This window comes from Apodemus sylvaticus, chromosome 4 (assembly GCF_947179515.1).
Source record: "Apodemus sylvaticus chromosome 4, mApoSyl1.1, whole genome shotgun sequence".
Taxonomy (NCBI): domain Eukaryota; kingdom Metazoa; phylum Chordata; class Mammalia; order Rodentia; family Muridae; genus Apodemus; species Apodemus sylvaticus.
This window is the reverse complement of record NC_067475.1, coordinates 59,332,501-59,348,556: the sequence shown is the minus strand read 5'-3', so window position 1 is coordinate 59,348,556 and position 16,056 is coordinate 59,332,501. Positions and strand designations below refer to the sequence as shown.

The window sequence follows — 16,056 nt, the reverse complement described above, 5'->3', positions numbered from 1 at the left end:
ACAATTGCCTGTAACTCTAACTCCAGAAATCCAATGGCCTCTCCTGGACCCCAAAGGCACCTATACTCACATACATATACCCCACATATACATACATAATTAAAACAAATTCATAAATAAATCTTAGGTATTGAATCTCCTGGAACTGGAGTTACAGACTGTTATAAGCTGCCATGTTGCTAAGAATTAGACCCATTTCTTCTGTAAGAACAGCAAGTACTCCTAACCTCTGAACCACCTCTCCAGACCTCTCTTTTTCACTTTTAAGACAGAATCTCACTAAATTGCTAGGATTGGCCTTGAACTTGCAATTCTCGCTCAGCCTCTGGAGTAACTGGGACTTATCATGCACCACCACTTATCAAGCTCCCTAAAGTTTCAAAACCATAATCTTAAATGTTGACTCTAAACTCTGACTCCATAAGATAGCAATAAGATCGATAGACTACCAAAAACCTGATCAACGTGTTGCGGTACACACTGATATCAAGCTACTTGATATTCCAGAATCATGCATTAATACAACTTCTAAGAATCTAGTCTACATATGTAATCATATATTTTTGGAAAACTACTTACCAAGGAGTTATTGTACACACACACACACTCACACACACACACACACAAACCCCTTAAACAAAACCTACATGCTATCAAGATAAATTGCAACATGCATACACATATTTATACAAAGTGGCTTCAATTGTGTTTTCAAAAGAAAGGAAAAAGATACATACATGTGTAAAATGCCTATCTAGCAAACAACAGTGGCTTTTCCTAAGTACGACAAAAGAAGTTTTACTTTTCCATGTTAAATGTCTCCATTTTATTTTAATAGCTGATCATAGTGGGAAAAACTGTTTAAAAACTCATCAGACCTGGTCAAAGAGGGGAGCCTAAGTAACCATGAGTGCTGAGCTGTGGCTGAATCATCTGTCAGCCTCCCCACACGGCCATTCATCCAAGGCTCAGAGAATACCACCAAGGAGGCCGTAAGGAGAGAACGTAAGAGCTGGTGGATGGTAGAACTGTGAAATGCTGACTTCCAGACATGCTATGGCTATTATACTGACGAACTTGCAACTGCACAAGATTGAGCCAGACAGAATTCCAGCATCAATGAGGAGGAGCACCCCTGCCTATGCTTGGCTGAGGAGCTATTGATAACCTATGACTGAAGGTGGGAGAGCCATACACATGATTTAAAATAATAAATCTTTAAAAATAAAATAAGGATTAGGTATAGTAATATACTTGTAATCCCAGCACTCAGAGATCAAGGCAGGAAGACAGTAAAATAGAGGACAGCCTGAACAATATAAAGCAAGACTCTGCCTTAAAAAAAAAAAAGAAAAGAAGTCTGGAAATTATATTGATTATATCCAATACTCTAAAGAAAGCTAGGGTATTTCCATTATTTGTGAGCATTTCTAAGAATCAATTGAATTCACGTCTTTTTATCAGACTATTTATAATATTTATAAGTTAAGAGTCTAAAATGTGAAATGGACATTAAAAACAATCCATCTTAGCTGGGGGTAGGAGATGGATGCAAGTGGGATCTCAGGCCAACCAGAGTGCCATATGGAGACCTTATCTGAAAACAAACAAGCAACACCCAAAAAGCTATCTTACCATTCAAAACATTGGTTTAAGGGCTGGTGAGAAGGCTCAGTGGGTAAAGGCACTTGTTGTACAATCAAAGTTTGACCCCTGGAACCCAAAGTAGAAGAGAACAGACTCTACAAAGTTGTTCCCTGACCTCCACACTCATGTGCCACACAGGCACACATCATGTCTATGCACACACCCACACCAAAACTTTTTTAATTTAAATAAATAACATTCAGTGAAGACCTAATTATAAAGCATATCAATTGGCTTTTTCATCACTAAAATAATAACATATCATTCCTCTATAACATAGGTTTTGAGCTGGAGAGATGGCTCAGGTTAAGAGCACTGACTACTCTTCTAAAGGTCCTGAGTTCAATTCCCGGCAAACACATGGTGGCTCACAACCATCTGCAAAGGGATCTGGTGCCTTCTTCTGGAAATGTACTGACATACATTTAATTAATTAATTAATTAATTAATTATATTTTAAAAACAAAAATATGTTTTGTTTGGTTTTCTATTATTTTGTAGGAAGAATTTAAATTAGCTCATAACTACTGAGCCATCTTTGCAGATCTCTCCACCTTCTTTCTAAGACAGGGTCTGTAAATGAACCTGAAGCTCACCGTTTCACCTAGACTAGCTGGCTACCACGCTCCTGGGATCTACCATCTTCCCCACAATACACTGGTGTTACATGCACAGCCATGCCCACCTGTCACATGACTGCTGGGGATTTGATTTTAACCCAGGTCACCTTGCTTTCTGAGCAAGCACTCTTACCCACTACGTAGGCCCACCTTCCTAGCTTCTCAATGGTAACATCAATTAACCCAGCACCAGATTTAACAGCTTCCCAAAGAGAGACTCTTTTTTTTTTTTTTAATTTTTTTTATTTTTATTTTATTTTGTTTTTTTAAGACAGGGTCTCTCTGTGTAGCCTTGACAGTCCTAGAACTCCCTCTGTAGACCAGGCCGGCCTTGAACGCACACGTACTTCTGCCTCCCAAGTGCTAGAATTAAAAGGTATGTGCCACATTGCCTGCTTCCAAAGAAAGACTCTTAAGCTCAGGATTATCTATACTTTTACCAGTGAAACTTGCCAAGATCTAAATTATATGAGTAAGATATAATAGTATTTTGAAACAAATATTAAAAACAAGAGAAACCCATAGGAAATAGCATTTCATTTCCAATTATTATGGTGCAGTTTCTGATGGTGAACTGTTTATTGCTTAATTTTAAAACTGCTCATCACTAGTTATCTATCCTGCCAATTATTTTACAAATAACAGAATTACAGTCTTTTTTTGTGGGGGGTAACAGAAGCAGAAGCACATTCCTTTAAAAAATAATAATGATAAAGTTTACCTCAGGAGGCAGATGCAGGGAGATCTCTGTGAATTCAAGGCCAGCCTGCTCTGTAAATCAAGGCCAGCCAAGGCTACACAGAGAACCCTGTCTTGACAAAACAAAAACAGAATGGAAAAATAAAAGTTAAGTACAAAAACTATTCCACTCTTCTGGAGATTGTCCTAAATACAAATGTAGTAATTTGGTTGGGGTAAAATTATTTAAATAGCTTTGATTTTAATTTGTCTCAAGTGAACATCCTAACATTTTTCATGACTAGAGTAATAGAGAATTAGTTGAGTCATCTACTTTGGCACATAAAAGAAAATATAAGAACACATTAAAAGCCCTTCTTAAAAACATTTTTGCTAAGCTTTTAATATGCTCTTTCTTCATTGGTTAAATGCCAGTTTCTCATTAGGCTTACGACACCCTTTAAAGAATACAGCAGGGCTAGGAAGATGGCTCTGCAGTTAAAAGCACGTGGCAAGTTCAAGACTGGAGTTCAGGTCCCCAGAACCCACATAAACATTGGGTGGGTATGGTGGCCCATCTATAATTCCAGTCTCCAAGGGTAGAGACAGGGGTTCCCCCCAGCAAGCTAGCTAGATCTTGGTTTAACTGAGAGTCTCTGCCTCAAAATAATGTGAAAAGACAATCTCATAATCTCATAATACATTGCCTCCCTACAAAAATTCAGAACTATAAGATTGGGGTAGATAGCTGGGTGGTGGTGGCGCACGCCTGTAATCCCAGCACTCTAGGAGGCAGAGACAGGCGGATTTCTGAGTTCGAGGCCAGCCTGGTCTACAGAGTGAGTTCCAGGACAGCCAGGGCTATACAGAGAAACCCTGTCTCAAAAAAATCAACCCCCCCCCAAAAAAAAAACAAACAAAAGATTGGGGTAGATAGATGGTCAGCACCTCAGAGCACATAGTGCTCTCCCAGAGACCTGAATTCAATTCCTAGCAGCTTACAATGTCCTACTTCATGAAGATCTAATACCTCTGGTCTCCAGGCACTTATATGTACACAGACAGACAGACAGACAGAGAAACATACACATTAAAAATAAAAATTTATCCATTTTAAAAGGCTATTTACTAAGATGAGAGAAATGTATTTTCAAGCATTAGAAAACTATGTGATTATCCCCCGCTCCCCTTGGTTTTTTGAAACAGGGTTTCTCAGTAGAGCCCTGGCCTCGGATCCCCAGGACTGGAGATACAGATGGTTGTGAGCTGCCTGAGTGCTGGGAACCCTACCCTCCACAAGAGCAGACAGTGCTTTTAACCGCAGAGCTTTCTCTCTAGCTCCTCACAAAGTATTTTTAATAAAAATGAATCTGTGGGTCTTCCAAAGCACAAGGGAATTTTGAAAAATTAAACAAAATACAGATCTCCTAAATTGGCATTTGAGAAGCAATGACAATTTGGGCTGGGGACAGAGCTTACGGGACTTGCATAGCAGGCACAAGGCCCTAGCACACTATAGCTAGTTTGGCTAAGTGCTTCCCCATTAATACTGAATATCAGAATAACTAGGAAGAATTTAAATATAAATTGAATATTCCTAACCAGAAATCCAAAATCCTTTTTTTTTTAAATTTATTGATATATTTATTTACATTTCAAATGATTTCCCCTTTTCTGGACCCCCACTCCCCGAAAGTCCCATCAGTCCCCTTCCCTCCCCCTGTTTTCCCACCCAACCCTTCCCACTTCCCTGTTCTGATTTTGTTCTATACTGCTTCACTGAGAAATCCAAAATCCTTAAAGTCCAAAACTTTTAAGCATCAACATTATGACACAAATCAAAAACTACAGATATATTAGTGTCCAACATGATTCACAGAATGATCCCAGCACTCAGGAGGCAAAAATAGGAAAAATAAGAGTTTAAGCCTGGACTACTTAGAAAGGCCTTGTCTCAAACAACAACAACAACAACAACAAAAAAAAAAAAAAAAAAAAAAAAAAAAAAAACCTGTTTCCTCTTCCATCTAGCTGTAAGCAAGCCACTGCATGTTCCTTCTGCCGTGGAGTCTTCCTTTCTGTAACAGACTGCATCTCTTAGGACATAAGCCAAAACTCCTCCCCTGAGTTGATGTGTGTGTCAGATAATTGGTCACAGCAACAAGAAAAGTAACAGTGGTGGCCCATGACTTTGATCCCAGCACTTAAAAGGCAGAGGCAGGCTGATCTCTGAGTTGGAGGCCAGCCTGGTCTACAGAATGAGTTCCAGGATAGCCAGGACTATAAAGAGAAACCCTATCTTGAAAAACCAAGAAAAAAAGAAAGAAAGAAAGAAAGGAAGGAAGGAAGGAAGGAAGGAAGGAAGGAAGGAAGGAAGGAAGGAAGAAAGAAAGAAGAAAGAAAGAAAGAAAGAAAGAAAGAAAGAAAGAAAGAAAGAAAGAAAGAAAGAAAGAAAGAAAGAAAGAAAGAAAGAAAGAAAAGTAACTAATATAAAAATTCCACACTAAGAAGTGAGGCTGTTGTTACAATAGGATGATCATTGTTCTGTGGATCTTAGAACTGGTTTGCAAGAGGAAATTAGCAGAATTTTAAGCTTTGGGTTAGAAAAGCCCTAGAATGTTAAGAAGTTAGTGAGCCATACATTACCGCCAAAATGCTGATAATATAAGCAGTAGACACCATGCTCATTCAGTTTCAGAGAACAAGGACTCTAGAGGCAATCAAACTAGAGCCCACTCAAATTACACTCTGACAAAGAACATGGCTGCATTCTGCCTGTGGTTTGATATTTTAGTGAAACTATATTCAAAATAGTCGACTATAAGAGAATTGTTCTTCAAGGCATTTCACTTCAACTAAAAATGCCAATTTCATTTTAATTTCAATTTTCTGAATGCAATATGGGAATAGTGGGCAACAGTCAGTAAGCTGAGGCAGGAGGATAGACAGTTTGTCATCCTGAGCTACCTAGCAGTATCTCCTCTCAAAACACCAGAGGGAAAAGACAAAAATAAATAAATAAAACCAACTAAATGTCAGTTTGCTTCTGACAATTTGCATCTTTGGTAATATTACTTATAATTACTATATACTTACTAATGATTTTTTTTATTATTTTTTAGCACTAGTGTTCAAACACAGAGCTTCATGCATACTAAACAAACACACTTGGCAAGTCTCAATGAAGGATCTTCAAAAGCAGGACACATTTATTTCAATTAGTTACATTAAGTCATACTATGTCAGATTCAGTCTATCATAATCAGGTAGCTGTCTCAGCAATTTCTTCAAAAAGGCACCTACTGTATGCCTAGTCTAATTCAGACTATGCTATATGATAATACTAATGTCTGAGTTAAACCAGAATAAGCTATAGATATAACCACCGCAAAAATGATAGAAACTGTATTACTATATTGCAATTCTATACTAACTGTAGCAGTTACTAATTTTCTCAATGAATATAGGAATTGGCTTCTTTCCTATCTATGCTAACCTATAAATACATTCTGCAAATGTATACTTAACCTCTACAATACAGATGTTCTATCTGTATTCTATTTCCAGTGAGAACCTAACCAGTCTTTGTATTTTAATGATATCACAAAACTATTTTTGGTGAAAAGTCTTTTTCAGAGGTAACTCTAGAAGTCAATTAATAAGCATGTTGATCAGTTAGTGGCAGAGACATAACTGTATGTTGGTGGCTAAGAAGTCTCATAATTGCTGTATTTAAGATCTACTGTTGTATTTAATACCTACTGACTCAGACCAGTGAGCTCTCCAAGTGCCACTAGCTAATACAAGTTTTGTCAGGATTTAAAGTCAGAGCTAGAGACTCCAGAATCCACTCAACCACTGCACTGGACTCATAAACAAAGAGATCTGATATGAAGGTTCTTTGACTCAAAGTAACATAGTGAAAACAAAGTATCGCTGATTTGGGAAGAAACAAAAATCCCTTCTTTAAACTGATTACTAAAGAATACTGCTCTTACAAAAATATTAGGGATCAGCAATGATCTTCCTTATGCATGCAGAGGTTTTCAACCCTATCAAGAAGTCAGGTATCAAAACTGAAACATACAATGAGCCGATGGGAGAACTGGGGACAAAGAGAGCTCCTGTATCTTTGGGAGAGATCGTGTTTGCATCACGTGCCCAAGGACCAGTCAAGCTGGAATAAAAATATATATATATATGTAGCCCAAAGAGGGCTTAGCACTTGGACCCGACCCACAGCCATCCAGTCTCAGCTGTGCTGCTCAGAACACGTGAGTCCAACACTAAACATCTCCAGTCCGGAACGTCACAGATCCCCTAGGACCCCAGATCTTAACCCCTATCTTCCCAAGAGTACCGGGAAACCCCGAACATTCAAAGTTCACAATCTCAATAGGACAGCTCCCTGCCGAACTCGCTGGCGACCGCGCCCTCGGGCCCTCTACTCACAGGCTGGAGATGTAGGGGGGCAGCGGGCCCGACAGTGCCCTCCAGCTGGACGCCGGCAGCTTCCTGCGACTGCAGTCCAGCAGAGGAAGACGGCAGGAGCAGGGCGCCTGGCACAGGCCGGCCCGGGCAGCGGGCAGCAGCCGCAGCGCCTGCGCAAGGATGAGCAACCGTGCGAGGGGTCTCAACCCACAGCCCCGGCGCCGCTGCTCCCAGACGCCGCGGGGCGCGGCCGCCATCTTCCCCCGGCCGGGACCTGCTCGAGGACTGCGGCTAGCTCAGAGACTCGGTAGAGGAGAGGCGCCCGGAGGCTGAACCGCCACAGGAGCCCGGGCCGTCACCTGTCCCTTCTCAGAGCAGGCGAGAGGAAACTACGCGACCGCAGGGGAGGGGGCGGCGGTCGGGGGCGTAGAGCTGAAACCCTGACAGACACCACTCGTCTGCCCCGCCCCGCAACGCAACGTCCTCACGCTCAGGAGCCAGCCAATCGGAGCCCCAGGATGAGATTGCGTCGGAAACTGGGTTCTGAGAGGGGCGAGGCCTAGGATAGCCCCGCCCCCTAGGAGGCGAGCATTACGGTGGCCCTTTCTCTTTTTCAAAGCTTCTTCTGCAGTTCTGCAGCTATTCCTCCGCTTGTGGGCGCACTAGGTCCTTAAAATAGAATGGCAGTGCGAAACCCAGAGCGCCAAATTTCACAGCGGGTTGATCTGCTGTAGTAGTGAGAAGGACCTATTCTGTAGGTTCCAGGAGAAGGGAATGGCAGAAGGGCTATCTTCCAAACCGCAGCCGCAAATGAGTGCGGGATCCAAGCCTAACTTCGACCACATCGGCCTGCGGAGCCCAACCAGGGTGGCCTCTGCGGCATGTACTCCATGCCCTGAAAAAATGTGGCAGCTAGTACTCCCCGAGCAAGGCACGCTGTCACTGGGAAAGGACTTCAAGTTCCCATTGGCAGAAGCACTATTTAGTCGGTACACCTCCAGCTTCTACTGTAGCCTGGAGTTCAATAATTGTCTCTAAGGAAAATTCTTTCCTGGGTTTGGAAAAATATTGTTTCATCTTCAGGAAAACAAGTGGGACAAATAGATAAAGGGTTGGTTTGGGGATGTGGGTTTTCTGGTTTCTGTTCGTGGTTTTTAGTCAATCAACAAAGTGAAGGCTGGAAGGAAATTATCCTGAAGTAAAGACTTACTGGGAACAGCGGAATCTAGCTACCTTGTGTGCTCTCTCCGCTGTGTGTTACCTACAAAATGAGTAAGATTGAACATATCAGTAATGGCTCACTGATGTGTAGTGTGTTTATACTTTTCAAAGACTTTGCAAGCCAGGTATGGACCAGTACACCTGCAATCCCAGCACTCCTTGGGAATTTGAACCCAAGTCCCCCGTTCAGTCTTATCTGCATAGTTACACTTTGTATCTAAGAAGAGGAGAAAAGAAAAACAGGGTGCGTAAGATGCTTTAGCAATAATAGTCTTGCCACCAAGTGTATCAACCTGAGTTGGATCCGCAGACCCCACTTGGTAGAATGAGATAACAGACTCCTGCGAGTCCCTGTCCTCTCATCTCCATAAGCACACTGGCGGTTATACACGCGCATGTGTGCGCGCGCGCGCGCACACACACACACACACACACACCATTTCCATCCATGTCATACCTTTGGGTTAGAATTATTTTTCTGACTGTCTTCGTGTGCTTGTCTACTGCTTAGGACTTTTAGAAAGCTGTCTCCTTCAGCGTCTTCTCCCTTCTTCTCCCAGTAAACATGACCATGAAAATTAACAGCAACTGCTATTTATTATCATTGAAGCAAAATGTGAAGCCAGAAAAATGATAGAGATATAGGACTTCATCAAAAATGTACACTTTGGGAACAGAAGAGATGGCTCAGTTGTTAAGTAAGCACATACTGCTCTTGCAGAAGACCAGGGTTCAGTTCCCAGCACACACACTGGACAGCATGAAATTCAGCCCCGTGGATTCTAATGCCCTCTGCTGGCCTCCTAGGGCTTTCTGGAAGAGGAACAAGAGCTAAGCCATCTCTCCAGGCCCTGGTTTTTTTTCAATGTGTGTGTTTTGCTAGCATGTATTATCTGTGTATCACATGTATGCAGTTCCTGAGGAGACCAGAAACAGGCACAGGATCCACTGAGACTCACAGAAAATTGTGGATGCAAGAGATCAAACCTGTGTTTCTGTGGGATGCAGCCAGTGTTCTTAACTGCCTCGCCATCTCTCTACCCAGGCCAACTCCACTTATATTTTTATAGCATGGGAGTCTCACTCTATAGTCCCAGGTGGCCTTGAACTCAAGAGCATTCCGTCTCAGCCTCGTGAGTGCTTGGGTCACAGGCATACATCACCATGCCTGGCAAATTTATTTTAAGATTTATTTATTTATTTTATGTATATGAGCACATTGTTGCTATCTTCAGATACACCAGAAGAGGGCATAGGATCCCATTACAGATGGTTATGAGCCATCTGTGGTTGCCGGGAATTGAACTCAGGACCTTTGGAAAAGTAGTCAGTGCTCTTAACCACTGAGCCATCTCTCCAGCCCGGCAAATTTATTTTAATATAGCTAAATTTCTTATTCTTTTCTGGTTAATGACTATTTTACATCTTAAAAAATTAGTTACATCATCCACTTCTAGTCCAAAGTGAAAAAATAGTCTCTGATAATTCCCCTCCAAAACCTTAATAGATTTGCATATTATTTTTGGTCTGGGATTGATTTAAAATTTATTTCTATGTATATAGATGTTTTGTCTGCATATATGTCTATATACCATGTGCATGCAGTGCCCACAGAGGCCAGAAGAGGGCATTGAATTCCTCAAAATAGAGTCACGGGCCATTTGTTGTAAGCCACCCTCCAGGTTCTGGGAATTGAACCTGGATCCTCTGGAAAAGCACCCAGTGCTCATAACCAATAAGCCATCTCTCCAACCACTGACTGTTATATGTGTTATCTGATATTTGGTGGTGGTGGTGGTGGTGGCGGTGGCGGCGGAGGCGGTGTGCGTGCCAATATTCTAGCACAGAGGTCAGAGTGGACATCCTTGTCAAGGAGATCTCTCACTTCATCCTTTTGTGGATTCTAGGGACTGAACGAAGGTCATCAGCTTTGGACAAGTGCCTTTATCTCATAAACAGTCTCCCTAGCCTTGTATTGATTTTTGCAGATGATTAAGAAAAGACCCAGGTATCACATGTCTTTGACCCCAGCACTAAGGAGGCAGAGGCAAGCAGATCTTGAGTTCTAGGTCAGCTTGGTCTGGGGAGTGAGTTCCAGGACAGCCAGGGCTACACAGAGAAACCCACACACAAAAAAATTAAAAAGAAAGAAAAGAAAAAAGATCTAAGTTCTTTTTTTCTCTCCTGTGACAATCCAGAGAGCTTAGCTTCATTCAGTGAAGCTTCTGCCTTTCATCACTACTCTGAAGTTCTATGTCTTAAATTAAGTATCTAATTAAACATCTGATATGTATCAAAAGTCATATGAACTCTCCATGGGGCAGTACTATATCTTTAAATTATAGTAGCCTTCAAATTTTTCTCAATAGCTGGCCCAGCCAGTTCTTCTACAATTTTCACCCCAACAGTGTCTTTCCTGTTATTTTCACCTTGCAGTGTCATGCAGAATGGGGTTTTCTTAGGATTATACTAAATCTATGAGTCATCACCATGGAACTTGACATCTTTATAGAAATAAGTCTTTCAGTCTGAGAGCATTATATACTTTTCCCTGTTCAGCTGTTTTGTTTCTTTTAAGATTTAGTTATTTATTTTGTGTATGTGAATAAACGGTCACTCTCTTCAGAGACACCCAAAGAGGGCATCCGATCCCATTACAGATGGTTGTGAGCCACCATGTGGTTGCTGGGAATTGAACTCAGAACCTCTGGAAGAGCAGTCAGGGCTCTTAACTGCTAAGCCATCTCTCCAGCGCGTTTCTGTTTTATTACATTTATTGTGTGTGGCACAGAGTGCATGTGAAAATCGGAAGACAACTTACAGGAACTGGTTCTCTTCTTCTACCATGTAGGCTCTAGTGTTCTCATATCGAATTCCAAGCCAACCAGGGCTACATAATTAGACCCTATTTAAAAAAAAAATAAAAATAAAACAGGTAAGCACAGTAGCACATACCTAAAATCCCAGCATCTGGGAGGCAGAGAAGCAGGAGTATTAGAAATTCACAGCCTTCAATACACAGCCAGTCTGAGTCCAACGCCTATGCTACATGAGAGCCTGGCCAAAACAAAAACAAAACAAACAAACAAACAAAAAAAAAAACCCTGGGTTTGGTGGAACACACTTATAATCCTTGTACTCAGGACTCAGCAGGAGGATTATTGCAGGCTGGAGGCTAGCCTCAGCTATAGACAGTGAGTTCCAGGCCAGCCTTAGTAATTAACATGTATGGAGAGCTTGTCTCTGTAAACAAAAATCGGACAGAAACTCAGGCCCGATGGCTCTGTCCCAGCTGGTGTAATCCCAGCACTCAGGAGTTTGGGACAAAAGAACCACAAGTTCAAGGCTAACCTGAACTACAGAGTGAGTTTAAGGCTAACCAGGGCATTAACTGGGCTTTTATTTCTGTTTCAAAATAAAAAAATAAAAATGAGCTAGGCATGTAACTCAGCTAAGGAGTTATTCCTTGCTTAGAATGCGCAAGGCCTTAAGTTCAATTACCAATACTATAAAAGTAAAAAGACCAAAGGACTTATCCTTCCAGAAAACAAGACTCATAACAAGGTCTTAGCTAGCAAAAAAGGAAGGAAGAAGGATGTAGGTAAACAAATAGTCAGAGAAAGGGTACAGAATTAAAGTCTGTATAAAGGTGATATAGGAAATGTATTGCCAAAGATCACATTACCAAGCAACTGACCACACACCGTAAGGGCTGGAGTGTAGCTGGTGGTAAAGCAGTTGTCTAGCATACATGAGGCCCTGGTATGTATGTATATGTATGCACACACTGGAACTACATATACATATATACATACATATATATACTTATATGTATATATACATGCATATATATACATACATACATATATACATACATACATATATATACATATGCATATATATATATATATATATATATATATATATATATATATATATATCCTAAAACAAAATTAGAGCCGGGCAGTGGTGACACATGCTTTTAATCCCAGCACTTGGGAGGCAGAGGCAGGCAGATTTCTAAGTTCGAGGCCACCCTCTTCTACAGAGTGAGTTCCAGGACAGCCAGGAATACAGAGAGAAACCCTGTCTGGAAAGAAAAAAAAAATAGACTCTACTCACACTGCAATGAAAACAAAATTCTAGCCGGGCGGTGGTGGCGCACACCAGTAATCCCAGTACTCTGGGAGGCAGAGGCAGGTGGATTTCTGATTTCAAGGCCAGCCTGGTCTACAGAGTGAGTTCCAGGACAGCTAGGGCTACACAGAGAAACCCTGTCTCGAAAAAAAAAAAAACCAAATCAAAAAGAAAACAAAATTCTGATAAAAAACGTAAATGAGAGAAGCAAAACTTTGAGAAGAAAAATGTTGAAAATGTCCTTGTGCGCTGGTGGAGAAGGTGGGAGAAAGCCTGCTTACTTCCTGTCCCTGAAAGACGCTCTCCACGCCTCAACAATTACACCCTGGAGCTGAGCACCCTTCCCAATCTCCTCTGCTTTGTTTTTCGTTCTGGTTTGGTTTGTTGTTGGTTTGTTTTGTTCTTTTTTGTTTGTTTTATTTTGTGTTTTTGAGACAGGGTCTCTCTAAGGAATCCTGAGTGTCCTGAAGCTCACTGTGTAGACTGGATTAGCTTGGAGCTCACAGAGACACTCCTTCTTCCTCTTGAGTGCTAGGATTAAAGGTATACACTACCTACCAAGCCTGGCTGTCGAGTTTATATTTTTAAAGCCCTAAAAGTTTTTAAAACATCTAAGGTGGCATACACCTTTCCTCTTCGCACTGAGGAGGCAGAGGCAGGTGAATCTGTGGTTCGAGACCAGGCTTGTCTGCATAAAGAGCTCCTGGACAGCTAGAGCTACATAGAAAGACTCTACCTACATAAATAAAGAAATACATTTTAAAAAGGAAAGAAAAGGGGGGCAAGTAATTAGAATAATGGAGTGCAGGCATTCCTGTTTGGGGGCTAGCAATGGAACGGAGCTCGTCGATAGAATACTTGCCGGTTTTAAAAGTCCTGGGGTTGATCCTCAACATGGCATAAAGCCTGGGGTGCTTGCATCATACCTGTAACACCAACACAGAGGAGGCAGAGGCATGAGGATCAAAAGTTCAAGGTCGTTCTCAGATACATATCGAGTTTGAACCCAGTCTCCTGATCTACCTGAGACCCTCTCTCAGAAAACAGACTACAAACAAAAGAGAGTTCCTGTTGCTTCTGTTTGGCATTGCTGAGCGTTGTTAATTTTGCCAGTCCTTTGTTTGCTTGTTCGTTTAAGGTTTTTTTTTTTTTTTTTAATGTGCGTGTGTGTGTGTGTGTGTGTGTGTGTGTGTCTATTTGTCTGTATGTGTACCACATGCATGCAGATTCCCCAGTGGACAGCAGAGGGCACCAGATTCCATGGAACTGCAGTTGCTGGTTGTGAGCCACTGAACATGTGTGCTGAGTGCTAAACCTGGGTCAACTTTAAGAGCCGCGGGTGTGGCAAGGGCAGCAAGTGCTCTTAACCACTGAGCCACCCCTCCAGCCCTGATTTTATTATATTGTAATTTGCATTTCTCTAATTGCCTTCAAAGCTGGACGTTTGTCATACGTTTCTTCCATTATCCAAAGTGTGAGTCAAAGCTGGGGTGAAGGTCAGTGTAAGAGGGATTACTTAGCACGGGCAAGGCCCTGGGTGCTTCCATATTCTATTATATATTCTCTTTAATTTTTTTAAGACAAGGACTCATGTAGCCCAGGCTAGAATTAAACTTGCCATGTAGCTGAGGCTGGCTTTGAAGTCCTGATCATCCTTCCCTCCATCTCTCAAGGCTAGGATTTTAAGTATGTGCCACCATCCCTGGTGTTTTTATTATATCTATCTGCCTACCTACCTGTAGTCTCACACTGTAGCCTAGACTATCTATATCTGTTATCTATCTGTCCACCTGTCCGTCTGTCCATCTATCCAGCTATCTGTCTGTCTATATGCCTACCTATATAGTCTGACACTATAGCTCAAACTACCTACAGCTATTATCTATCTTTCTCTCTCTCTCTCTCTCTCTCTCTCTCTCTCTCTCTCTCTCTCTCTCTTGCTTTCTATCTTTCTTTCTGTGAATAGCTTGGTCTCACACTGTAACCCAGACAATCTCTGTATCTGAGACAGGGTCTCATTCTGTAATCTGTGGCCTAGAACTCACTCTGTGAGCTAGGCTGAGTGTAACTTCATGACCATCCACTTGCTCAGACTCTTGCATGCAGGGATTACGGGTGTGCACTACAGCTGTTCTTCACGGGTGTGCACTACAGCTGTTCTTCACGGGTGTGCACTACAGCTGTTCTTCACGGGTGTGCACTACAGCTGTTCTTCACGGGTGTGCACTACAGCTGTTCTTCACGGGTGTGCACTACAACTGTTCTTCACGGGTGTGCACTACAGCTCTTCTTCACGGGTGTGCACTACAGCTGTTCTTCACGGGTGTGCACTACAGCTGTTCTTCACAGGTGTGCACTACAGCTCTTCTTCATTTTGAAGTAGTTAGATGTTATCAAGCGAGAAACACCTCCAAGAGTGTTACTCAGCTTTTCATCTGGACAACAAACATCTGCAATAGACAAGTTATAAAAATGGTTAATGCTGGCATCTAGTTATTGAAGTTTCAGAAGTTTATGTGGCCCTGTGGCTTTGGCACGCTACAGCAGGAGGGCGTGGTAAAGCATAAGTGCTTATCTCATGGCCAGGAGGCAAAGAGAAAAGGAGGAAGAAGTGCCTGGGATCCACTGTCCCCAAGGACCTGAAGACCTCCCACCTGTCCCCACCTCAGATGCATCCCACTGTCTCCCAATAGTGCCTAGTTAGATAGCATGCTTTTCCACCAGAGCCTCTGGGAGAACTCACAGTCTCCACACCATTCAGGGTTCCTCTTAAATTTTCTATTGTGTGTTTGAGTTATCTTTCTCCGTTGATTTGGGGACATTTAAAGTTCCTTTGCTTAGATAGAGTGTTACTAAGTAGCCCAAAACCACAGTCACTTCGGAAAGTCCCTTCAGAAGATCTAGAGAAGCTGATGATGTGAAATACCAACTCAAAATCCCAAATACCAACAACAGACCCAACACTGTATTCACATCCTAGAGAAAGCCCTGTACATTGGTAGATAGGTCGGGACACATGAGTGTTAACTACAGCATGCCTTTCCATAGGAAAGCTTAGCAGCCACCCAGCAGCCACCCGCTAGAAAACAGCAAGGGGCAGTAGCATTAGTGAGGACAGCTATCCACACTCCATCGTGACCGGGAAAAACAAACTGCCAACAATAAGCACAGCACAGCCAAAGCAGCAGAGTTCTAAGCATGCACAGAGAAGGCAGCAAACACTGCTGCAAGCAGAGGCCACAGGCAAGCACGAGTCTGGAGGTGTGCAAGGGAGCTGGAGACAGGGCCCAGTTGGTGCAGTGCTTGCCTAGGACTGGGGAAG

At 42.2% G+C, this 16,056-nt stretch overlaps 1 protein-coding gene across 3 annotated transcripts in view; it reads right to left on the bottom strand.

Moving 5' to 3' along the window:
* Positions 1-7,850, bottom strand: part of Lrig2 (leucine rich repeats and immunoglobulin like domains 2) — a 59,753-nt gene extending 51,903 nt beyond the window's left edge. For all 3 annotated transcript variants that reach the window (XM_052179580.1, XM_052179582.1, XM_052179581.1), the window contains exon 1: positions 7,398-7,850. In XM_052179580.1, the coding sequence (XP_052035540.1) occupies positions 7,398-7,633 (236 nt within the window). In that variant the 5' untranslated portion in view covers positions 7,634-7,850. The remainder of the gene's footprint in view (positions 1-7,397) is intronic.
* Positions 7,851-16,056: the final 8,206 nt, after the last annotated feature.